This window comes from Gavia stellata, chromosome 6, assembly GCF_030936135.1.
Source record: "Gavia stellata isolate bGavSte3 chromosome 6, bGavSte3.hap2, whole genome shotgun sequence".
Lineage (NCBI taxonomy): Eukaryota > Metazoa > Chordata > Aves > Gaviiformes > Gaviidae > Gavia > Gavia stellata.
In genome coordinates, this window is record NC_082599.1 from 58,431,744 (window position 1) to 58,457,778 (window position 26,035).

A 26,035-nucleotide genomic window follows, 5' to 3' on the forward strand; every position below is an offset into this window, starting at 1 on the left:
GGGCTTGGTGGCCCTGCGTGCAGGAATTGGTGGACCTGAAACCCACTGCACAGAAGATGGGATATTCGTTCTTCTGTCTGAAGTGGGGGAGCGCATAGCACTTTTGGTAAGTTAATACTCACAAGAAGACAGGTTGCTTGCAAATTCAAGCACCGTGAGAGGTTTCTTGCTCGTGTCAATGATGTCATTCCAGAGAACAGTGTCCATGTTGCACAGTTTGGGGTTGTTGCTGATCTTAACACCTCCATTGAGAATTTCTGCCAGGGAAGGAAAAAAACTGGTAAGTGTAGCAAACTGCCCGAGTCTTCTGTCTCTGATCTAAAGAAAAGGAAATAAAACACGTTTCCTCGCCTCAGTCACATTACGCTGACAGAAAAGGACGATGAGCATGGCACCAGCACTCCTGATGGTGCAACTAACACCACGCTCAGACTGAGGGGTTCTGGAGGGTCGGCTGCTGTTGAATGCCACTAAGATGCCACTACATGTGGCCTTCTGCCTGGTGCCACCTCCAGAGGCCCCTGCACTCAGCAGAGATGGCACTGCTGGTGTGCACAGCCAGAGACCGTCAGCCAGAGATGGTGTAAGACCCTAACTCACACGCCACCAGCTCCCACTGGAATTTAACAGAAAATACTGACGCGCCTGCGCTGGAATCAAATAATGCAAAATAACGAGTGGATACTTCTTTGCCATTTTGGGGGACACAACTAAATCTCACCATCCTGTTGATGCTTTGGATTTTCTGGATCTTTCTGCAATGACAAATTATGAACTTTATTCATCTTCTGAAGAGGGCTGGCTAGTAGAAACGCAATCAGGAAACTGGGAAACTACATTCAGATCCTTGTTTTTAAAGCAGGATTTGATGGCCTATGACTTTGAGAGGAGATCTTCAGTCGGATCTTGACACCAATAACCTAACAGTTGAAGTTTGCTTTACAGATGCCTCCACCTCTTGCCCTTGTCTCACCTGATAGCCGTTTCATTGGCAGCTCTCGAAGTCCCTGGGTTTTATTCATGTGGTAATTGGATAAAACTGCCAGGGCGTAAGAGTTGTCATACAGCACATTGCCTCGGATGATCTGGAGGTTTTCTAGGGGAATGACATCCACCATGTTAAGCGCGATGAGCACGTAGCCTGCGACCTCCTGTATCGTCTGAGAGAACAACAGAAGAAACAAGGTGCTTAATCCGTAGCACTCTTCTACTCTTGACAGAGTCGCTTTCCTCCTCCCATCCCTCCAATCCACCATCTTTCTATTTTAAGGAACAATAAACCATTTAATCTCATTAAAAAATAAATAAATCCGAGAACAAGACGGGACTATGTGGAAAACTTTGCTGTCTAAGCAGGTACAAACTGACCCTTTTTGCAGCTACCAGGGGGTCATTCTAAAGGTCTAGCTTATCCCTGTTCTGTCCCCAGGCCAGGGCAAGTGGGGCTGCCTAGGGGATGCAGGAGAACAGGGCAAGCATGTATGATAAGGCAACAAAGCTGCCCTGCATTCCAAGTATTCCCCTGAATACTTCCCCAGCCTCCAACCACTGGCAGCACAGAGATGCCATCTGATTGAGACTTTTATACTCTCTCTTCTGTGCCACTTCCCTTATGGATCCTCGAATTCTCAGCAGAGGAGAAGATCAGGTAACCTACTCCCTCTTAAGACAAGTGAGGCACCGTCCCTGGATGTAGGTTAAATCCTGCCTTGTACTGTGAAATGCGTGCATTTCTATCTCTTACAAAAATCACCGTAAATGAAAAACCCTCAGGCTACCACTTAGGATATTTTCCTATTCTATGAAGACCACCAGTGAGTTTTCAAGAGACCTGTTATGTTCCTGGGAACACTGAGCTCCATGGTCAAGTTGTGCTTGGGAAAGAAAAATGGCAATACCATCATATTTGTAACCCATATGTCTGAACCATCTCTTTTCTGATGTTCTTGCTTGTTACTGTAATGAAATGGGTTTTTTTCCCTTTCTTTGTTCCCTGAGAAGAAAAGCTCACACAAAGAGACTACTCCTCTCAACCCTGAGGACTGACCTGTTTATTCAAAGCTACCGCACAAGAGGTCTTGATACCAGACTTACACTTACCATGTCAAAAAAAATTCTTCCTCTCCTGCCTCTTTCTTTGAAAACCCCCTAATCTGATAAACAGGCATGCAAAAAGCCATATATTTAAAACACCTTCTTTTAAAAAAAAAACATAACAAACTAAGGTGCGATGTTATTGCCGCTGGCAGCAGACTGTACCCCTTGCCCAGTCTCTGCTGGTGGAGAACCCAGAGGTCCCCATGGCAGACAGTGCTCCTCCCCACGCTGCAGCTGCGTTTTAACATCATCCCCTGTCTATTCAGCTCTCAGCTTCCCACGGTCGCTCACGCACTTGTGCACAAAGCAAACGTTGAGATGGGAGTAGCCCGTGCGTCAACCACGGAGGATTATTGTGAAGACCGCTCGAAGCGTCCACGTGGGAAGTTATTGCACAGGCGCTGCCTGCCTGCTTGGGGTGCGGGCGCTGCAGGCTGGCGGGGCACTCACCACCACGGCAGGGGAAGGGCTCACAGCTTGGAGGGCATGGTATGGGCCTCCACACTTCAAAATCTGCCGTCAGTGGCTTGCCACTCACTTTGCAATTTGCTTTGTCCAACAGCACCACAAAGCCTTTTGCCCTCTGAGGAGTGAGGCAATGGGTAAGGATGTAACAGTATTAATAAATAAGAAGAAACCCATCTGCATGGCAGCCAGCAGAGGTTGGCAGGTGCTTGAAAAGCTATTTCTCAAAGTACCTGCTTTAGTATAGTAGAGTTGAGTGTATCCTGCAGCCTACAGGTATGCCAAGACTGTGATCTGCAATTTCTCTGACATTAGCTAGCTATGTTTTTGGATCACCACAGGATTTTATAGGTAGCTGATCCTTTGCACTTAAAAAACGCAGTAAGATTCCTTTAGCAGGGAAGGCCACATTGGCCAAGAACACTAACCTTCAGGAAAGAGAGGTCACGATTGTGCTCCACGTATGTAATCTCCAGGTTACTCAGCACCACCTCGCAGTTGTTGTACATCCTCTGCAGGCTGGTGAAATGGTCTTCCACATGTCCCAGCTGGGTCAACTTGTTATTTGTCCCTTGACAAACTGCGGAGGAAAGAAGAAAGCCCCGTGAAGGAAAGCAAGAATAAGTACAACAAGTACAATAAGTTGCCCACCTATCTTTACAAGCACCACAGAAAGTGCAGCATCAGCACAGATTAATAAGAAACAAGAATGTTATCTTGCATGACCCTAATGGCAATAATGTAGGGAGCATGCGACGTTTCCCAGGCACAGAGATGTACCAGAATTAAGAGCTGGAATAACCCTCCATCACCTTCTGTTATATACAAAAACTCCAAGATGAGGCTTTCGCACACAAGTAGCACTAAGTTTTCTGCGCCACAAACATAACTCAGTTCCTGAGGAGGGGGCATTGATACAATGCCATCAAACACTATTTGAAAGGGGTATGCTGCCCGGTATCACCGAAGGCGACTTCCCTGAGGACCCATTTACAGTACTTTGGGGGGCATTGGTCTCCTTGTAAGTTTACAGGGAGGGAGCGGTCGTTTCCTGCAGGACCCCTCAAGCTACAAGTCTGGGTTTTAAGAGCAAACTGAGCCCTGGGGCTCACACATCTCTTGCCACCCTGACATATGGGAGGATAGTGGTGTCAGGAGATTTCCTGGCATATTCAGCTTTGACACACAAATCCACCTAAGCCTGCTTTGCTGGTGGGGAAGGAAGCAGTGCCGTACAAAGCACCACTGAGGTTACAAACATTGAATAATGGCATGGTGGAAAAATGAGTCCCCACCTGAAGTTCCGTTACTCGGCCTTACCAAACCTAGAGGAACTGTCAAGTTATCACCGCTGTATTCGATTACAATAAAAGAGCAAAATGCAAATTGCTTTAAAGAAAAAAACATCACACACAAGCCCTAGAAACTCCGTACTCTCCCAGTCATCCCCTGGCCTATTCCTACATAGCTAAAATTAAAACATCTCTGAGTTATGCCAATACAGAGGAAAGGAGAACGATACAGAAGGCAACGTGGTAAAAGACTTCACAACACCTTCCAGGTGGAAAGCTTGAGCCCAACCTTGCTCTTCAGCAGGAGCACAAGGAGGCCTTTATCTCATCGTCGCTGTAATGCAACCCAAGCCTGACCTCATAGCTTTCCGTAAGACACCGAAAGAACTGCATTCTTTTAACTCAAAGAAAAAATATAAATGATAGGATATTTTTGTAGAGCCATAATTCCTAGAAGCGCCAGTCACAAACTGGAACACCATTGTGTGGGGTGCTATAAAGCAAAAAACCTAAGACTCCTGACAAAGCTGGAAATCAGTTTCAGAGCTAGTAACATAAAACAACACCTGTTGAAGATTTACTGAATCGATGTTTTATTAGTAGGAAAAATAACTTAATACGCAGTGAGAAAGACACACTTATCAATCGTCAAAACCATTCGCTGAGCATGTCTTACTTCTCAGTACAATCATCACCATTAAGGAGCTACAGTGATAACAGATTAAATGCTCTTTGTCCATGTTTAAAGAAAAGCCGTTCACTCACATTCCTCAGTAATTTCTCACTACACGTCTAGATAAACATTATGGTGTTTGGGATCAGAATGGCAACTGCTAGTAAAAGGGGACAGTTTAACAGGGGTTGTGATTACACCGCCTAAGTCGCTTGTTACTACATGAGCATCAAGTGTAGAAAATGAGCCTTTTTGCGTTTGTCTTGAATTTCTGCAATGGACAAGAAATTCCTAAGCAGAATTTTCTATTCCAGTTTCCAACTTAACTGTTCCAACCTGCTCGTGCTTAAAATCAGTATTTGCGTTCCTCCAACGAAGGAAAAGGCCAGTAACAAAAGATTCTCAGATGGTTCAAAACGTCAGCTTGGATGCTCAGTTTAGGCATCTCAGATCTGATCTATAAAATGGTGTGATTTTGAAACGCACTGAAATACAATGCAGAAGCAGGTACAGTTTAGACTGCTCAGAGAGATGAAGACACGTTAAGTCAGCCCGTTCTGGTCTTCAAGGTCCACAAATGGCCTGATGCTCTCGCTGCATCCCTGGTGTTAAGAGCAAAGATCTGCCCTGGTACTTGAGACAGGCCCTGCGCAAAAGCTGCAGTGTTTATGCTACGTCCGAACCGAAGGAAGGGTGGAAGGAGGAGCTGTCTGCGGCAGCATCCTCCTGGCCACCCATACCCACCATCGACCCTTTGCGGCTTGGCACTGGTTGGATTGCACAGTCCAGCTCACTGAAACAAGCCCTAGGAGAAACTGCACACGCTTGAACGCATTTCCCTTGGGATCGGACAAGTGCTGGAGCTCTGAATTTGGCTCAGCCGCCTCGAGAAACATAGACTTCTTCACTGCTTACTAGGTCAAGGCTGACGCTGCAGGCAGAGAGCATGGTTACTCTTGCACTTCTCCCTTTCCCATGGGGCTGCTCAGTGAACCATGCCAAAGAGTTGATCCCAGCTACAAATAATGCAGAACAATAAATAAATAAATGGACAGAGGGTATTTTTTAGCCAAGGAAAGCTCATTGATTTGGTTCATGGTGGCCCATGAACTGCTACATTGGAAACAGCTCCAAGGACAGCGAGGAGGCAGGAGCAAATAGTCAAGAGAAGGAGCTTGCCAGCTTGCTAAGCTTCAGAGGGAAACCCAGACATAACGAGCTCTGAAGAGGCTTCAGGTTGGTCCTCCAGGACCTACTTTCTTCCCCTGTTCTGTGAGTAAAGAGCGCTTTGATGGCTCTCTACCAAAGGTGTCTTAAGCCACATGCAAAACCACCTGATCCCTCCATCAGGGTCATCACATCCCCTACACGGTAAACAGCAGATGAGATGTTAGTTAAGATCCAGAAAGCAAAAGAAAATGGATTGCTTCTGTTAAGATCTCAACAGTATATGGCTAGCATCAGTCAGACCACCCTATAGGAGCTTTCCCCCTCATGCACAATTTTTTGTTTGCTCAAAGAGATACAAAGCCAAATCCTTGTTTGCCGCAAAGAGATCTAAGTACCTCCAAAAAAGTGAACTTCATCACAGCAGTATTGACCAAATGAGAACCTGGGTCACGAGCAGTATATGCTGAGCAAATAAAACCCAAATCAAACAAAACAAGCTAAACCCCTGCAGCAGTATTACTGAACTCGGGCAAAGGTGCTGAATAATTGTCCAACCAGAACATTTGGAAAGAAAAGAAAATGGCCTGCTTGCAGCTGATGAATAATACCATTCCTGCAATTTCTTCACTTACAAAAAACGTGTTCTGAAAAGATACATGCTATAATTATCTGTATAGAGCACTACAGTGTGAATGCCTTTCTGGCCAGAGGGAAAAGCACAGGCAATGCAGCGCTCACCTCGCTCCGCAGAGTTTTAAGTGGGACGTGCATGCATGAGTGGATGGGTTACATTACGATTTAACCTCTAGTGAGCTTGACCTATTTGCCCTCCAAAGGACAGATTTTGATGCCATATACATTCAGTATATATTTTTGTTTCAATGTGCAGCAAAGCCAGCGCTATCTAGGTTTAGGAGTCAATGGTGGGTATGGATACTTACATGGTACTGCTGGGGGCTGTGGTAGTATGTACCACATAATATATGTCCCATGTGAACACTTCACAGAATCACAGAATAATTAAGGTTGGTAAAGACCTGTGAGATCATCAAGTCCAACCATCAATCCAACGCCATGCCCCATCCAACCATTCCCACTAAACCATGTCCCACAGTGCCACGTCTACACGTTTGTTGAACACCTCCAGTGATACACATGGCTGCAGCACATTTTAGCTATAAAGGAGAGTAAACAAAACCAGAGAAGTTTCCTGATGAAAATTCAGGGTAAGAATGTCCCTGACCGGTAGAAAAGCAGAGTTCCAGAACTGAACTTCAGGGCATGGGCTGATCCCTAAAAGAAGAAAGCTTTGCTCTTATCTGTGATGTTAATATAATAAAAACACAGCCCGTCTGGAAAGTTCTGACACAGAGAGGACGTCCCAGGAGGCTGCCGTTTGCAGCAGCGCTGAGAGCGGGGCTGCCTGTCGGGAGCATAAGGCTCTCCCGCCCCAGCCCAGGCGACCCGTCGGACCCCCAGAGCACCAGCCATCACCCCGGCACCACGGAGGCAACCCAAAAAGTTTGCGGGGCAGCAGCATGGGATTACCACCGCCGAGCATTTTATTTCTATACGATACTGCTCTTAGCACACATGCTGTGCTTCCTAAATGCCGAAGTAATCTTGATCTTGAATCAGTTATGGTATTACCTTGGCAGACAGCCTAGAAAAAAAGGCAGATATTGCTGAAATGAGCCAAAATGTCAGGTGCTGTATAAGACAGCAGTGATCGCACACTACTGATAGATGCAAACTCGCTGAATTTTAGTGCTTCTGAAAAGCGCAGGGTTGGCTGCCCTGGATACTAAAATCCTCTCTCTGTCCACAGACGTGCTTGCTCCCCTTCATCTGCCTCAAACTTGGCCTTAGAGAAGTATTTCTCGGCGACGCAAAAGGGTTCACCCTCTGCAACCCTCTGCTCCTTGGCCTTTCTTTTCTTGTGCAGCCCGAAGAAGTGGAGTGAAACCAAAGCATTTCCTAAATGGCATTTTCCACGAGTGATGGTAGGGAGAGAGAATGCATCTGTCCAGCCGTAACGTTAGGCGACTGTATTCCCCCAAATCCATAAGAGCTCAGATAAAACAAACTGGTCTCTACAGCAATTGCCCTGATACAAGTGAAATCCGTTTTCATCTTTTCCCCAGAAAATCTGATTACTGAAGCCCCAATCCTGTCACGCGTATTTGTCCCAGACTTGAGAAAAACCCCAGAGAATGCTTTGAAACCAAATTACCACCAATCCCCAAATCATCAGCTGTTTCTGTCCTTGCTTAGCCTGTGGTGGTCTCCCTGCAGCTCTGACAGACCCCTCAAAATTATCACTTGCAAAGGGAATTTCAGAGACACGCAAGCCCATTTCCATGCTTCGTATATCACTTATAACTCCGTACGACCTAGCGTAATAAATTTATATACTTTTTCTGCATGTCATTGAAGCACAAATCTGTACCTCAGCTATAAGGGCAGGTCCTGTAGATCTGGTATTTTTTTAACCGGTCTCAAAGCATTCCCTCACAGCTATCGAACAGATCCGCATACCCTACTGTGGAAACCAGAAAAGTGCAGCTACTACAGTCAAATGATCAAAATAACGGCATTTAAGCTTACAAGGAAGTACTAGAGCAGACAGGACATTTGTCATCACGACTAACCTTATTTCTGATAGAAAGAAAAAGAACCATGCAATGCTTTCCCTAAAGAAAACAGGGTATGAAATGTCAGAGGTCGGAAAAAGAAAGCGACATTTTGTTATACGTGATTAAGCATTTAAATACCATTTAAACACTTCATACATTAACCAGTTCCTCAACACTAGAGAGAGATGTGATGGAGAAGATTTGGTATTACTGGGTTGAGTGTGTTTTACATACCGAGTAAGAATTTCAAGAGGGAGGAAAGTCCACACGATACAAAAAGAAAACCCAATCTGCTGTGACGTGCTGTGGGAAGTCACAAAAAGGAAAGGAAAAGCTAGAAAACAGGTGAGGGGTACAAACAGTGCTCAGACGCAGGCAGATGTTTTCCCTTGAGAACAGTGGTTGCAAACACATACGATGCCTAAAAAGTCCAGTTTCAGCTTAACGACAGCAGCATTCGGGTACTGGAAATGCTGCCGCAGAAGGTAATAATTTTTGCACATATTAAAATACTTTAATTCAAAACATTGTGAAAAACAGCCTCGTGTGGCTGCACTAAGTCCCTGCTCAAACTGCGTGGTGTAAAGTAATGAAGTTACAGAGATTAATTCCAACTTTTAGACACGCTGGGAACAAAACAATGACAGAGCTCTTAAAAAATACGTACACGGAAACTGTAATTGCAAAAGTTACCCAAAACTAACGCCATAGCGGAGAAAAAGAATATGCCTTAAGGGAAAGCCTTCCCAGATGGCTTCTGATTTCTATTTACTTGACGAAAGCAACTTTTCCAGCTAAATTTAATTTTACGTTTCCCTTGCTCCAGTTAGGAGTGGAGACCCGCCCTCCGATGGCAAAAGTCACATCCTGAATTGCAAGGGATGAAGGCAGCATGACAGCTGGATGGGCCGATTGTTGGGAAGTGCCTTCACCCGAAAGAATAAAGAATTATATACAAACCAACCTGCTCTTGAATGAAGACCTCTCCAAAGTCAGAGCATTTCTGACAACAAGGGATTCAGCCTTATTAATTCCCTAGGGTGGTTTTTTTTGTCCCCTCCCCAATATCATTTAGTAATATTTCTATTTTCCTTCTCTGTTGCCATTATTTAATTCAGCATGTATCTTCATTAATCCTCCAGATTAAGGCCAGACCGGGATGTGCTGAAATCAGTCTTTCCCCTGGCTTCAATGCGGACTAGATGGGGGATTAAATTCTTCTCTCACGGATGCTGGTGTAAATTTGGAGCAACTACAATGACATGGTGGGCTAGCCCAGATTTTGAGCTTTACCCTCTAAATGCCTTAGGATGCAACTGTGGGAGGGATACCAATATTTTCTGAAAACACCAGCAGAATTTCAAAGAAATAGGAATTGTCACCTTGCAATTTTCTACAGTTTGGGAAAAGGTAGATTTCTAAAGGTGAATAATAGATCGTAATCTTTGGAGGGGGTGTTTCAGCGAGGCACTGAAAAATAACGCAGTTTTAGATCAGTTTTCTTCTGATGGCTTTGTCAGTGGTCTGTAAGAAGACATTAAATCTCTGCTGAGGATGCCTGCATATGACACAAACATTGCCGGGGTTCTAAATAACAAAGAGGGACAGTTGATCTGCACAGGCTGGTTTGTATCGTTTAGGAAAATAAGCCCTCTGAACAACATTAATTTGAAATATAGCCAAAGGCAAGGTCTTACATCAAAGACTGCAGAACACATACTAGACAGAAAACAGGTAGCTGGGATGCAATTGCCCTGAAAAGGACTTGGGGATAGTAAGAGGTGACCAGTGCCTCGCTTGACGCAACAGAAAACTGCAGCTATTGGGTGTATCAGCAAGAAAACACATTAATTGCCAGCGGTGCCCCGGCATGCCCGAGAGTGGTGGCCTCTGCACTAGAGGGCTCTCCTCCCCCAGCAACGCGGGTGCCACCGGGCGCAGCTCCCGCTCCCAACGGCACCAGGATGCTCCACTTGGGCTTCAACCCTTCTCCAAGTTGCATTTCAGCCCATGTCCCCGTCACCCGGACTATGGCTAGTGCAGTATGACTTTGCCTTGAGTTTTGCAGGCTATTTATTGAGAGTGATGCCTGGAAAGTCAAGCTCCCCAAGATGTCCTCACCAGCAGTTGGGGTGCTGCTGCTGGGTTGTTCCTCTCACTGGCATCCTTTGGGGAGGCTGCTATAAAGGAAACCAAGAGCTTGCATGGGGCTTTCTCTGTTGAGCTGTTGCTCAAGGTTAATGGCCAGGTCTATTGCAATCACCAATGAACTCAAATAATGAGCTGTTCCTATGATTTATTAGTGAGGAAAACCCAAGAATAAGGGAACTTCATATCTATCAACTGCTATGCAAACATACGCATACATATATACACGAATGATAACAGTTTCTAGATTTTATACACACCACTTAATAAATTTTGTACAGAAAACCACACAGGCTCCTTCCCCCCCTTTTTAACCATCTTTATAGAAACTCAGGCCACACTGACTGTGTTATTTGAAGTCAACATCAACTTTGAGGTCCCCCCCCCGAAGTTTCTCCACGTGAGCCCGACGGAGCAGGCTGATGAGCTTGGCCCTACAAATCTATCAAGACCAGGATGGGCAAAGCGATGAGTTCATGCCATAGCTTGCCAGTTTTAGGCCCATGGTTCCCTACATACAGCAGAGCGACTGCAGGTGGATGCTCTAAGATGCAAAATGCGGCTCTTCATGTCAAAACGCCAGTAGCAGCTTAGACATCCAAGCGGCATACAGCACAGGGAAACACCTCCAAGTGCTATGGAGAGGAACGAGACTTTGGAAACCGCTGTGGAGGAAATCGGGGAGGGGGGGAAGGCAGAGTCGGTGGTAACACTGGATAGAAGCATGCCATCCCACTTACGCTGCGTCTTCCAAGAGAAAGCGTTGCCCATGCCTGTGTTTCAGGACAGTAATCTTTATGCTGTGTGAAATCCACATACTGACCAAAGTAAGTCTGTCTTGTAGTGTGGAAGACAGCCCCAAACAAGACCATGCAAGGAGCAAAAGACCCCGATGTCAGCCCCAGCAGGCTCCATGCCCTCCAATGGTTTCCCCCAAGGATGGGCCCACCAGGTAGCACAGCCTCTGGCTAACAGTCCATGGCTGCAGCCTTCCTGCCCTCCAGCTTCACACACTGGCATAGCTACTATGCCCATCAGAAAAAAAGCCGTATGCATCTGCCGGGCAGAGCTCTGGAGTGGGAGAAGGGCCGTCATACAACCCCATCCACGCAAGGTTCAGGCCCTGGGAAACAGCTCAGAGAAATGCAACAGTTCTTGGCATCCACGGTGAATTTTGTATTACCGTGTTGCCGCAAGTGGTGTAAAAAGCCTGTGTAGAGCGCAGCAGCAAGCGGCCGAGAGACCCCCAACAACAGGCATGGCTCACCAAGCCTTTAATCTGGGGAGATACATGTGGCAGGGGTGTGGCATCTCAAGATTTACACTGGGATATTTGAGAAAACAAGCAGATGACAACAGATACGTGAGCTTGTGCTCTGTGATCTAAAAAAATTACATTCGTCATTGTTGTTCGTTCTGGCAACATCTACGGAGCAGCAGGATTTTATAGCACAATAAAAAGAAACTGAAGATGTGTGCCCATGAAAATGTGGGACCAGTTTCTACTTACATCAGCACTGAATTGTTTAAAATTGTTTCAAAATGACCTAATTTGAGAAATGAGATTTAAAAGCATTAAACTGCACTATGAACATTTTACCACATGGGATTTCTTAAGACACTGTGATTGCATATTTTCACTTGTGCTTCCCAATGAAAAGAAATCACGTGTTTTTCTTTATATATTAAATCAAGTCTTATGTTGAAATAAGCTGTGGTGCTCATACATGTACTTATGAATCCCTTGAGGTGTAAATTCTACGTGAGCACTCACACACTAACTCAAAGAGGGCAAGAGAAACCACTTGCATCTGATTCCAAGTAGAAGACTAAAAGCTTGCTATTACAAATGCAACACATTCTTATTTTTTTTACCAATATATATATATGCACACATACACATATATAGGTGGGTCTTCCAGATGACTAGACTGACATCTCTAGAGACTGCAATAAATCTGGAGAACTGCTGAAAACACAATAGCAACCGCGCAAGTTTTGTTCGCTGCCTTGAACTATGCGTGCCCACCTCCACGATAACCGCATCTACTTCTGCATGCGGTTCTGCCCACTGAAGTCACGGTAAATGTTGCCAGCAGCCACAGTGGATGCTGCATCAAACCTCTGGGCCCGTATAGCTGCATCACCGCATGATGCTTCCTCTGAAGCTGGTCCGCAGCAAGGAACTATAGGAAGTTCCAGCCCCATACAGATTCATGTTGGAAAGCTACAGAAAGAAGGGTTTATACCCCAAAATGCCCCAGGAGACATCGTGTCCCTTCGGAATGAGATTGCCTTCTCGAGCGAGGCTAAAACAAGACAAAAAAATGCAGACGGGACTAAGATAAACAATATTTGCTGCTTCAAACAATAAAGGTACTGTTAAGTTATCTGTACTAAAGTAGCAAAGGTCCTGTCAACTAACTACAAAGAACAAGTAAAAGCCGATAAAAAACTTTAAAAGCTTGTCTCTAGCTTCATGGGAATGAATGCTACGGTTAACACTTACATTAGGGCTTCCAGCAGAAATTTGGATATTTGCACATGTTCACAAGCAAGCAAGTTAATACAAGCTGCTGGGTTTGAAAAGCCTCCAATAATATTTAAGTTTAAAAGGAATAGCTGAAGAGCATATTAAATGTAAATGAGCTCTGGATCACCTTCTGATCTTCATTTAAGCCTTGACTAAAACTCAATGGAAAGACTGCTATTGAAACCAATGGGATCTGAATCAAGCTCTTATTTCACTTAATTTAACTGTGTGAAATTCAATAAATGAGGTAAATAGACTTTCTACCGCCCTTTTTTCTGGAACGAGGAGAACTACAATTAAGTTTTGAAAGCACAGCTCAAAAGCCACAAAGTGATTTAACAGCACCTGGGTAAGTTTTGAAGATGGAGACCAATTTATCTTCAAAAGTCTGGGAAGAAAAAACACTGAATTTAGTCGTCGGTACTATAAAAGTTGCATGTTACAGCAAGTGGATTGCTTTTAGAGTCGGTCTTATTTAGCAAGAGGGAATCTCAGCCACATTTAATGCCAGATTTTACTTCTGTGAAGAAATGTAAACAAGTTTGAACATTTTAAAAAGTACTTGAAATGCACGATTACAGTACGTTTCATGCTGTTCAAACTCTGTAAAAGCTCCCTCTCGATCTCTTGATTTGCACGGTTAACCTCACCTATGCGACGCGAGCTTGAAGGCAGGCAGCCTTCCTCACACTATTTCACCCTCTTCAGCAAAGCAACTGCTCCACGGCTTAGTACTGAGCCCAGAAATGCTGCAATCTGAACTCCAGAAATATAATGTTCTACTAGATAAACCTCCGCTAATGCTCTCAAGGGTTGTACCTTCATAATACCCACTCGCACAGGTCCCAGAAAATGAGATGATGGAGTTTTATCTTTTTTTTTTGATTGGTTTTAGAATAGAGATGAGGCATAGGTTTTATTTTTCTCTGACCTTGCCAAAATAGCCCTTCCACTGCCTCGTGTTGCTTTTTCCCCAGTTCTTTGAAATAAACATTTCCGATTCTGCATGAAGTATTTTGAGGCCCATACATTCAATGGGCTACGCAAAAGCCTGTAAAGCCACTGTTACTGAGGCAGGCTTTTGAGGGCCCTTTATTTATCTCGTCTTTGAAAACACTAATAAAAGAAACACATTAACAAACGGGTTTTCCTTCCTGAAAAGAACAAAAGCACGGATTTGTCAAAAGCCGTGCCATCATCCTGTACTAGTCTGTTTAGGTCAAATTATCAATTCAAACATACTCAGAATTTGTGGCTGTTTAAAATCATCATGAAGATGAGTGCAGCTGCTAAACTTGATCTTGTAACTCCTTTGTCCCCAAAGTTGGAGGGACATTACCAGCTTTGTCTTCCTCATGGACCTGTTCGAAGCAACGAGGCTGGCAAAGCGCCGTGCAGCTTTCTCAAACACTGAAAAACCTACAGGCAAATATGAAAATTCAGAAGATGACATGCAGATAAGGATTAAAAAAAATCCACCCTTACATAAATGCCACAAACCTGCTTTAACACATTCCACTCCCTGCAGAGAAAGTTGCCACAAAGAAACTGTTCCACCAGTTCAGTTTAGGGGGGAATAAACATCCCCCTTTATACAAAAAGCTGGTAAATTAGCTACAACCTAAGCTACGGCCCAGAATGTAAAAATGTTATCGGCAGCAGTCGGTTGGACTGTGCTTATCTTTACCAAAGTTGTCTTGAGGGGGGGAGAAGAAAAAAAAAAAAGAAACTTTTTACTAGTGCAGCAGAATTCATGTAGAGACATGAAAGCCTTACTGTAAAACTGATCTCATTCTCTCGTGTTCCCATCTGCTCCGCCGTCCCCGCAGCGTTTCTTCTGCAATAGATTGCGCTTAAGTATTTTGATGGATGGAGGGTTTTATGTAATACGCCGTGGTTTTTTTCTTCCTCTTTTTTCTACTCTCCGACTAGAAATAATCGACTTCTGTCTTTTACTATATTACAGCATTTTGGAAACTCGCTGCTGTACACGAGTTTGGGTCCCTGGGCAGCGAAGCGATCGCCGACCTGCGGGCAACGGGAGGGTGAGAGCGGGCGTGCAAGCCCTGCTGCACCCCAGTCCCTCCCCGGCGTGCAGTGGGGGTGCGCCAGGGAGGAGCAGAACTAGTCCTCTCCTCCACAAAGTTTTTTGGTTTTCTAGAAGAAAACGGAGGGGAAGAGAGCTGGGAACATCCCAGCGTAAACTCCAGCACCAGAATTACCTCTGCGGGGCGTCTCGGCGGTGTGGCAGGAGGATGGCCCTTGCTCATCTGCAAGCGCATACACCGGGTACACACTTACCACCCAAACACTGCTAGGATGCCTCCCGCTACAACTGCATCTGCCTAGGAAACCCACCGCACTCCGTGTCCCTGGCGTTTCCTTGCCTTCAACTTTTTGTTGTGAGACGTTTCTGTAGCAGGAGAATTAAAATTGCATTTTGGCGTATTTCTGGTACAGCCTGCGGAGGTGCCACGTTTTTGCCTAGCCCGTCTCTTATGTGGAAATTCACAGAAAGAAAGACTTGGTGGAGTAGCAAGCTGTGAAGAAATTAAAGGCAAGCGATGTTAAGATTTGAGATCCACCACTCCAAGAATTTGCATGCTTGAATCTTTAAGCTTTCAAAGACTTTTTCTGAATACTAAAAATATTAGAAAAAAAATTATGCAAGGCAGGCACTCATGAACCTCAGTTGAAAAAACAGAATAAATCACACTTAGTTTTCCACAACTTGACATTAACTTCGGAAGGATCTGGCTTTGGCCGTTGCATCCCAGAAAGTTTCCAAAATTGCAAAAGAGTCGCCTTCTGAGCAAATACGCACGTCACCCCGCCAACTCTCCCACTCCGTTGCGAAGCTGCTCCCTGCCTTAAGTAACTTCTGATAAGCCTTACTAAAACCAGAGCCATCTTATCTGGGAAAAATGACACCTAGCAAGTTTTTAAAGCCGTAGGTCTGTCTGGCTGCCTTTGATGCGTTTGCCAGTCTCCCATCGCTATCTATCGCTTCATGGAGGAGTTGCAGCAGCTCTTGGGAGGCCAGTAAATCACCTAGCTGCAAGCGATGAAATGCTACCAGCTCCGGAGAACAGAGCAGCTTTGTGTTTTAGCAGCTTTGTGTTGCCCTCGTCTTCACCCTCCCAACAAACTTGGAAAGAAATACCCATCTCGAACAAATCAAGCTATTTCTTCCATGGGCTGGGAAATAAATTTTGCAGTGCTGAATGTGAGACCGTGGTGCTACATCAGATTGTATGGCCAGTCTCGGAAAAATAAAGCAGAACAATCCTCATCCCAAAAGTAGAAATAAAGGTCTGCATTACAAAATTTAGGTGGAGGTTTTCCCTAGTAGGAATAGGAGTTCGGCATGCAAATTATACGGCATGCAGTGGGATGTAGACATCAGAACTGGCTTTTGAAAATCTCCTCTTTAAGGTGGATCAATACTGTTCAAGCAAGGATGGAAGTTCTGCCACTCAAAAGTAAAGTTTCCAAACCTACTGTGTCTTTGTGAAGGAACTTTTTGAAGGAACAAGAGCACAAAGTTTGCTCCAAACACCAAATTACTGTGTTGATATCAATGCAGCATTAGGATATTTCAAGAGCCTGTCTCACTCCAAAATGACTTCGCTTCCTTGCACTGGGCTGCACTACCTTGAAGCGGTCTCCTCGTTATTAAGCAGAACGCAACACAGCCTTAAAAATAATAATAAAAAAGAAAGATGGGCTTAGAAGAGACAGAAACCAGCTGCTGGTAGATGCATTACGTCCTCACTCAGCTTACAAGCTCCCAAAAGGTTCTGGTACAGGAGTTGAGAAAACCCCTGGGAAAATCTAGCTTATGATCAGAATATGTTATACAGCTACGGGATGTCTCTGCTGTCACCAGGTTTGCTTTTATGAGGCAGCCTCCGATAAAAGGGTTTTGTGTTTTAGCTCTCGGATCTCATAATCAAAATTACTTAGTGCTTTCAGAGCTTTGCCAAGAGAAGTTTCCATTAAAAGTCTCAAAACAGTCTGTGGAAAGTTTCTGCTATACTCTACTGAACTCTCCCAATAAATGGCAATACAGATTATCCTTGCGGGAAGAAGCTCTGTCAGTGTGCCTCTATTCCAGAAAATGTGCTACTAACACAACCCAAGAAAGAAAATGTGGGTCCAATAGCAACTCCAACGTGGTTTGTAGGGTGCTGCTCTTCTGTCCTCACGTTGGAGCCGACAGCTGCACGGAGGAGTCCCACAACTCTTGCAACTGCACTTCGCATGATGTGACTGCAAGATGTCACATCATACACTGCAGGACACTGGGACAGAGCAAAATACTGGTTTTCTGAAACCTCAGGATTGAGGTCGCGTTCTTGGGAGGAAGCAATCCTACCCAGAACTGTGGAGATGCTCATAAACAGCACACACAGTCGCCTTACCTGCTCCTAATAACACGTGTCTTCAAGCACGCAACATTGTCTGCTCTTCTTTTGCCATTTAATTGCCTTCATCTCAAAATTTGGCTTTCCATCAGCAAGGTAAAACAAGTTTCACGCTTCAAGAATAAAAAACTCACATGGTGGAAAATCTGCCTTGGCCTAGATCAGTGACCATGTAAAGATGATGTTGCTGAAGCTTTGATGGCAATACTGCCACTTTTGAAACTTCTGCCTTACTCTGTTCTTTTTGGGTTTAGGCTCTTTTTTAGACTGAAACTTGGCTATAAGTAATCACACCCTATACCACAGAACTGGAAGGCCATCTCTTGATGGAAAGCTTTTCATCGTGGTCATTATGTGAAAACTTACAGAGAGGTAACAGGATTTCAAAAGCAGTGAATAAATATGCACATCTCTCAGACTGGAAACTTATTTTTTGCCTGTATTTTAGTAGAGGGATGTTATTAGGTCTCTGGGGTTATTACTACAAAAGCATATTATCTTATTCATTCCAAGGCATCATTTAAAGTGCTTCCTCACCAGTGATTTTCAGCCTGTGCTCTGCATCTCCCTGGGAGTCCCTGCACTACTTTCATGCCCATGAAACGTAAATAATGAAAAGCAGGCTCACATTCTCTAGACAGAGATCTGTGCCACATCTCCCTTAGAAATACTGTAGGTGCCTGCATATTGAGCGAGGCTGGAAGCCACTGGTATGCATAATCCCACTCCAAATGTACTGTGAACTCCTTCGAAGCAACTCCTGCCACTGCCTTCCCTCCACGGCATTGCATACACACACATATACATATATATGTATTTTATGTAGATAGTATATTAAGTGGCCTCTTGAAGCCACTCTAAGTCTACCTGAAGTATTTAAAAGTGAGACTAAACTTGCAATTCTTGGGCTTGGAAGATAAGCATAAATTCTTATTTCATAGATGAAGGGAATACACTTGCCTAATTATGATTAAAAATAGAAAAGTGAATGTGGGGAATAAACAACTTAGTTGCTAGAACGTCAGCTCTGCTCCATTTAGCCATTGCAAGCCCCTGGCATCCCTGCTCACTGACCCCATCGATACTCCCCATGAAGGCACAGGGCTGCAGAGCTACCACTGCTGCACCGCGACAGTCCTACTCCCACCATGGCACCTCCACTCCCATGGAGTCAGGTTGGCCAAAGAAAAGCATGTTTTATTCTCAAAGAGGCACTGTTAGGCACTTTTTATTTGCCAGATAGTGCTAAATGCTCTTTATCCCATTTTAATACACCTCTTGCTCAGGAAATGACGCATAAGCAGACTGCAGAGGCAAGGTGAGACTTGAATTTGCAACAGTGAAGATCAGCAATAGGTGAACAGGCTATTTATATCCTGTTGAGCCAATATATGTATGTATCTTAAGGACTGCAGTTCTCAAAGGTGAAAAAACTTTGTCTCACCCCAATAGCCCAGTGCCAAAAAAGAAATAGCGCAGTAACGATATCCTAACCCTGTCTCCCATTCCTAACGTGAAGCTTCATGTCCTGACCCACATAAAGAAGCTGACATCTTCTGAATGCACAAACCCTTCCTTGACCCCACAGCAACCAACAGCCTGCTTTTGGGAGGCAGGCAGCACACCCCCAAGTGCCGTACCCCTTCCCCGGAGGGTCCCACCCCAGCCCAGCCTCGGGTAGGTGGTAGCAGCACGGTGCTGCTCACCCAAAGCCATGCTCCAGCAGCCTGGGCAGATGTTCCTCAGGGCTGGCCTGGGGCAGACAGGCTGTATAAGCATTGCACTTTGATTTCCGAGCTCTCCCCGAGCATGCACAGTGCCTACCAGTCTCCCATAAAGTCTCGGGTGCTAACGCGCAGTCCCCTTAACAAGCAAACACTCCCAGTCGTGCACGTGCTTACACGAGTCTCCCCATGGAGCCGCTGTCATTCCTTCTCTCTTATTTTCAACGAATGCATGTCATCAGCTTTAATTTATACAGAGCAATTAAAGTTCCAGATCAGATGCATAAACAACCCTCTAACAGTATAATGAAAATCCCGATGTTGAAGACGCAGCGGGCTAGGAAGTGCTCTGGAACAGTTTCAGAAAGAACAGAGACTCAATATATTTTACAGCTATACGTGATACTAACACAGACACCGCTGCGAGTGAAAACCAACGCCGTCTCGATTTCCACAGGAGTTTATCATCACATAACCCAGACGCAGTAACTGCTTCCTTGCCATGACATGAAAAGCTTCTTCCCTTGTTCACCAATTGCTTGAAAGAAAAGAAGGGGGGAAATTACAGGTTGGTTTTTTTTCTTATGTCCCCCTACGACAAACGCCCAAGTTAGTGCAATAATTATTTCTTAGCACTAGTATTGTAACAGTGTGTCCCTAAATGAAAGTAGTCAGCACATTTATCAGTGACTTAAAAATGTACTTTATCCTCTATGGCACAATACCATGACTCAAAACAAAGCTTGAATTCTTCAGCCAGTGTTTTTTTCCTCTAGGGTCACGCGCCTGTCTTGATTAAGAAAAAAGAAAAAGGGTTTGTTTTTTGTTTGTTTGTTTGGGGTTTTGTTGAGGAAAGCACAGGATTTTCTTTAGTTCTGTTATATTTACTACTGAACACATGCTACAAATATATGACAGAGCAATAAAGACAATTTAATAGCCTGGGAATCTCTTGCTCAAGAGGGCTAAGAGGTCAAAAGTTACACTGTAAGCTTATGATATGGGTTTGACATATAACATATGCTTTCTGAGTGCCTTCTAATTGCAGGAAACATTTCGATTTCGCAATCTTACAAATATTCCTGAAGACTCTGAGGTATTTCTCAAAGTGATTCACTCACATGGGATTTAAAAAAAATCAACGCTTCCTCTGACCACTTTACATTAGCACAGAGTGCCTTAATGAATGTGTACTTTAAGTGGTCAAGGGCAGCTATCGAGGTATTTCCCCTCCTGGAAGCGCCAAAGGGACTGTAACATCGGTCCCAAAACATCGTAACATGCGATACTATATGCAAAGCGCTGCAGATGGAGGAAGAGATCACCCATCGTTACGCCGGCCATAGGACAAACAAATACCGAGTCCAACCGTACTGCAAATATACACAAGCTCCACCAATTCCCTGCCGGGAGGGCTCAATCCCTGCCTCTGCAAGGGCAGAAAACCCACGTCACGCCCCAAGCTTACCGCTCCTACCGACTGGGTGCTGCTGAATCACCCTGCGCCGGGGAAAAGGAAGCAACGGGCACAGTTGCTTTCAATGGACTCCTCAACATGAGCTGTCGCTGGACCCTTTGCAGTCAATGGGGGGAGACAAGCGAACCCAGAGAACTATTCATCCCCTCTGCACATGATACCGTGTTCCTTTTTTGTAGAAAGCTAACAATTTCAATAGAGACGCAACATAAATCATATTTCACTACAAACATCTGGGTTATAATGAGACCTAACTTGCCCGTGATTTATTAATTTAGAAACAACTAGTAGATTAATAGCACTGAATGACATCAGTGATAGCTATAAGCAAATTACTTATCCATTGGAGCCTAAAGGGTCATATAATGTTCCTGTAGGTTCCTTGTGTAATGCTCCGCTGGAGCTCCAGCGAGGGGGCAGGGCCCTCCCGCCTCTTGGGAGGTTGCTCCAGACCTTCATCCCTCCGACATTTACGAAATTTGCTTCTAAATGTTCAGCCTAAACTTGGGCTTTACCTTTCAGACTACCTGTATAAATTGCGCTAGCATTGCTCTTTACGTTAAAGTAGCTTGTTCCCCAGCCTGCTATTATCTTTTCCAATGCGTATATCAAGTCCCAGAAGAACCCGATTTATTCAACTAGCTGGACTTGCTTAGCCCTGTCTCGTAAAACAGTGTATTTTCCCTTATTTTCTTTTTATTATATCTCTTCTAGTTAATATCCGTCTTCCATTAAGCTGGGGACCAGAACTGTACACAGTATTCCTGGAGAGAACTTAGCAGTGCATAGTAAATGGTATTAATGCTTTATCCCTACTGGGATATTCTGCACAGTGTATCCTTATTTTCTGCATATACACAAGGGCTCCACTGTTCTTCCAGCTTAAAGCAGAGTCAGTATGTACGTTTGGGTTCTGCGCAACTTTATCTAACTTTTATTCCATTTCTTAGCATCCTCCAATTCTACTTCAATGCCATCCAGACCTTCCTCTTCCTTCTCAGTATCTCTCAGCTCTCCGTCATGAAATGTCACTGGGACAAACTTACCTCCTACGCCAAGATCCTTAGTGAAAATAATTAGACATGTCCCAAAAATCAGTCCTTAAGGATACCCAGTAGACACCTGTCTCCAGAGCTTTTCTGATACAATCTGTTGTGTCCTCTTTAATCAGCTCTTCATCCACCTTTAAACACTTCTACTAAACTTCACCTCCTTCAAGATACATAGTAACTTCCATCGTTTCATTATTTTACTTGGGTTACTGAAGTCCAAGTAAGTAATTATCTCCCTAAAATAAAACAAACACAAAAACCCAACTATCTCAACAAGAGAGACAACGTGGTAGGACTGATCTTCGCTAACGCAACTAAAGCTTTTGACTGTTTTCTATTTACTTTATTAACTTCTATTTTCCTCTCCTCAAAAAACACTTTCTGAAGCTAAGCCTCGCCTCAAAGGCAGAATAAAGGTTCTATAGCTGTGTGGCTTTCTTCATCCCTTGAAAATACGGGGACCTCATTTTATTGCACAGGCAAGTAGAATCATGAATGCCTGATGACAGATTAAATTGCTTGATTTTTAAATAAAGTATTTATTACTCCTAAACTATACATAATAGGAGCTTGACCCGGGTATGCTGTGACTGGGGAGTGATGGGAAAACTGGAGGTGATACATTTCTCTCAGCAAAGATTTAAGCTTGAGAAATTCCAACGAGAATTACTTTCCTACAGAGAGTCTCCTGGCCGTGCACCTTTTACTGTACACTTAAACATCCTGTGTGTCTCCTTTTCATGGTGGCAAAATCCAACCTGACACAATTTCGAGTGAACCTCTGATTCATTTCCTTCTTAATCGAGGCAACTTTGTGGCGTTCACACCCTCTGCAGAGAAATAAGGAAGGTTGGTCTTTTAAATCCAAGTTAATTTTTAAGGGCAAATATGATTAAAAAAAAAACCAACAAACCAAAACCCAGACAGTCATATTTGTGTCACTGAGGCTCTATGAGCTGTACCTGAGAAATTACCTGCCTGCAATGCCTTGGAAAATACTTAGTGCTGCCTCCTGTACACCTTGTTTGTAAAGCTCTGTTTGCTTACCTGTCACTGTTTGGCTAACTATTAACCACCATTAACCTGATGGGGTTTTGCTTTCCAACCCAACCAAATATTTATCAGAAAAACAAAACTTATTCAGTAAGCCAAATGCAAATGTTGTCTCAGGCAAGGTCAGAGAGGCCAGGGGGAGCAATAAGGCTCTATTTCCACAGGCAGTAATTTGTTCATTATTGCTGGTTGGAAATTAGAGGGAGATAAGTGGAAGACCAGAACCGTAATTTTTTGTTCATTATTGGCTTTCTTAAAGAGGTATAATTTGCACGGTGGTATGTAATCCACTCCCATGTTTCAGGGAGACAAAAAGCTGTTTTCGAGACTGGTCGACGAAAACATTTTAAAATTCACTGCGCTGCTACTGACCAATTCTGGGGTTTTTTTCTTTCCTACTGGCTGCTTCCAAGGAGCAAGCAACAAAATATTTCTGCAGCGCAACGCACGTCGCACCCGACCAACAACTTCTGCAACCTTTTGCTAACCTCTCGCTGGCGCCTCCGCTCGCTCTAACGAGGGGGGCGATGGTTTCTGTCCCTTTCGCCGTGTCCCCAGGACAGACCCACGGGGCTACACCTGCGACACGGCCTTATTGCTCCGAGACACCGCTCTCGTGCGCGGTTGATACCCTCGTCTACCCCTGGCTAAAAACCGCCAGAAATTAAGGGAGGTAAACCCAACTTTTATGCTAACGGTGCCAAAAGTAGCCCAGGCGACGGCTGAAATAAAAAATGCAAAGGAGACTTTAAGATGATACCGTAAGCGCCGGCAGATCAGTCTAACTCCCGTCTTTCTCAGGGGGTGGAGGCGTTTCAGCAGATATTGCAGACATCGAAGCTGAGAGCTCAACTTGTTATAAAACGTTTCACTTTTCCCAGACGGTGCTCTCCTGTTCGAGGATGTTTGTGAAACCGTGCTGCCAAATCTGTGATTTCACAAACTTTTCCACGGTGATAACATAAACAGCGAGCGGTGATTTAGCTGTAGGATCAAGCTGCGTTAAAAGGGGAATGTGAAAAAACGTGCATTTGAAGACATTCTCTCCCCTGAGGGAGGAGGAAAGCTCATATACGTGTGTAAAATGAACCACATGCCCCAGGCATGCCAGAATTGGAGCTTTTCTTTTTTGTGCTTTCAGAAAATCCATGTCAAATTTAACGAATTGAAAAAAATTACAAAATAAAAAGTCCTTTTTGTTAACTGAATTAACCCTGCCTTACCCCTTAATAAAGCAAATTGGTGAGATTTGCGCGACAGGCCATTAATAATATTCTCTGTAACCCACTGAGCTTCCAGCCTTCCTTTTAAACTAGCAGATGATGGCTTTCTCAGGGACGATCAGATTTTGTTCTGTTACATCCACATCAAAACAGAAGCGATGCCACTGACTAGGGCAAAATTACTCCAGAGTTACACCTCTCTCATGGACAGCACTGAGTAAGTTAGAGACAATCCAGTTAACTGAATCCAAAGTCTTCATACTTTTAAAAGTTGTGAGCAAGAAGAAAAACTAGCCTCAGCATGTTAATCTCATTGCCACGAAGCATTATAAAACCCCCTTAAATTCAAGGCGAATGTGCACATACGTTGTAGCAGTGGCAGAAAGGAGAATAACTTTCCTAACTTAGATCAGGGGTTGATCTGGAGTTTTGATTAAACTGTCCTTCCAGTAAGAAGTTATCCTCTAAGAGGGCAGCAGCCTTGAATTCCCCCTCATATTTCCTTAATGGCTTTCACATTTTATTTTCTCTGCTGCAGTCAAAACAACTTCTTTGGCAGTCGTATCTTCCTGCACTCCGCAGCCTGTGTGACCACTCTTATCCCCACTGAAGGCATCTGGGACTACGCTCTCTCCTGGATGAAAGTGAGAGCATCTGTCTTCACCATCGAAATGAAATCCTTCTGATTTTTGCAGAGCTCTCAGGGCCCTGGTTTAAGCGCTGGGAGAAAGGGAGGGTATCATATAGGGCTGCTTATGCAATTATCAGGACGTGCAGCCACGGTACCCGTGGGAGGCAGGGGAGGGAGAGGAGTGTGGCCAGCTACCTGTCCCAGCATCCCTGCCTTGCCCTCGTGCCTCTCCCTCCCTGCTCCAAAACCACGCACCCGGCTTTACAGCAGCCAGCACTGTTTAGAAGAACCACATGGTCAGAAAGAGCTTTCTAATCTTTGCTTTCCTCCTCAAAAGAGATGCTCAAATGAGTAAAAAATGTGATAAAACCGCCCACAACGTAAACTATCCTGTAGTTTATCATGTACTCGGGTACCACGCACAGTTGGGCAGTGCCACGCAGGGAAACGAGCACACCAGAAAGGATAAACTCTGTCCTAACGTGTGCTACTCTGAAGGCCAAATGAGCATCAACATCTCGAAAGCAAGAGGGAGAAATGACGATCTTGCAAATCTCGGTTCATCATTTTTTTTGATAGGCACCACCACCCCCTGCCTAAATAAACCAGGGCACAGTATTGAGGAGCCAAAAGTCTGCAAAGACAAATATTCCCGTCATCAATAGCAGGGCTGTTCTCCTTGTGATCAGTCACCGTCAGTCTGTTGCTAACACATCCAAGGCTTTGTCAACATGTTTCTTCGTCCTGGGCTCTCCCTGATTTCATCTTTTCACTTGGCATTTTCCCATTGAGATTCAGCTTTTTCTTTTCTTTTAAACATCTACCCTCTGCAGCGTGCTTCCTTCCAAACAAGCAGCCAGAAAGCAGTGAGCCGGAAGGTTGCTCTCCCCCAACCTCTCTCAATATAGCAAAGAGAAAAAGGCAAAAAAGAAGAAAGGTCTTGTTTTAGGAAAGCAAAGCCCAGCAGCGACGAAGGCATGAGCTTACGGCGCGGTGAGGAGCACGCCCGCGGGCTGCAGCCCGGGTGGGTTGACATGGGCTGGGGGGCATCGCTTCTGCATCCTTGTGCCTATGCCACAACCAATGCTGTTGCCTTTCCCGCTGCTTGACATAGTCATCCAGAAGCCCTCAAAAGCAAAATCCTTTTTGCCTTGTTATCTGCGCCATCCAAAACCATTTGCAAGCTGAAAATCAGTGCTGTGACACACTCAGAGTAAATTTACCCAGAGCAAATTTTAATAACTAACAGCAGAGTTATTGTTTGTTAATGTGTGGGGCCTTGTGCCTTATCGCTTTATTAAAATGTCTACATGTATTTATCCACTTTCAGGAGGTGTTTAATCTCCTCTGTGACCACTAATAGCGAATCCCTGCCAATATTTGATATTACAAAGTGCTAGGCATTATTCAAGTGCCAATTTCCAGGAGCCGCGA

General features: G+C 44.5%; 1 protein-coding gene across 2 annotated transcripts in view; it reads right to left on the bottom strand.

Annotated features, from left to right (window-relative positions):
- The window catches only part of EGFR (epidermal growth factor receptor), a 45,732-nt gene extending 42,646 nt beyond the window's left edge, over nucleotides 1-3,086 (bottom strand). The window contains exons 1-3 of one of the 2 annotated variants that reach the window (XM_059818968.1): nucleotides 2,991-3,086; nucleotides 974-1,160; nucleotides 123-257 (exon numbers count right to left, since the gene is read on the bottom strand). In XM_059818968.1, the coding sequence (XP_059674951.1) occupies nucleotides 123-257; nucleotides 974-1,160; nucleotides 2,991-3,071 (403 nt within the window). In that variant the 5' untranslated portion in view covers nucleotides 3,072-3,086. The remainder of the gene's footprint in view (nucleotides 1-122; nucleotides 258-973; nucleotides 1,161-2,990) is intronic. The other variant, XM_059818969.1, reaches the window with a different exon arrangement.
- Nucleotides 3,087-26,035: the final 22,949 nt, after the last annotated feature.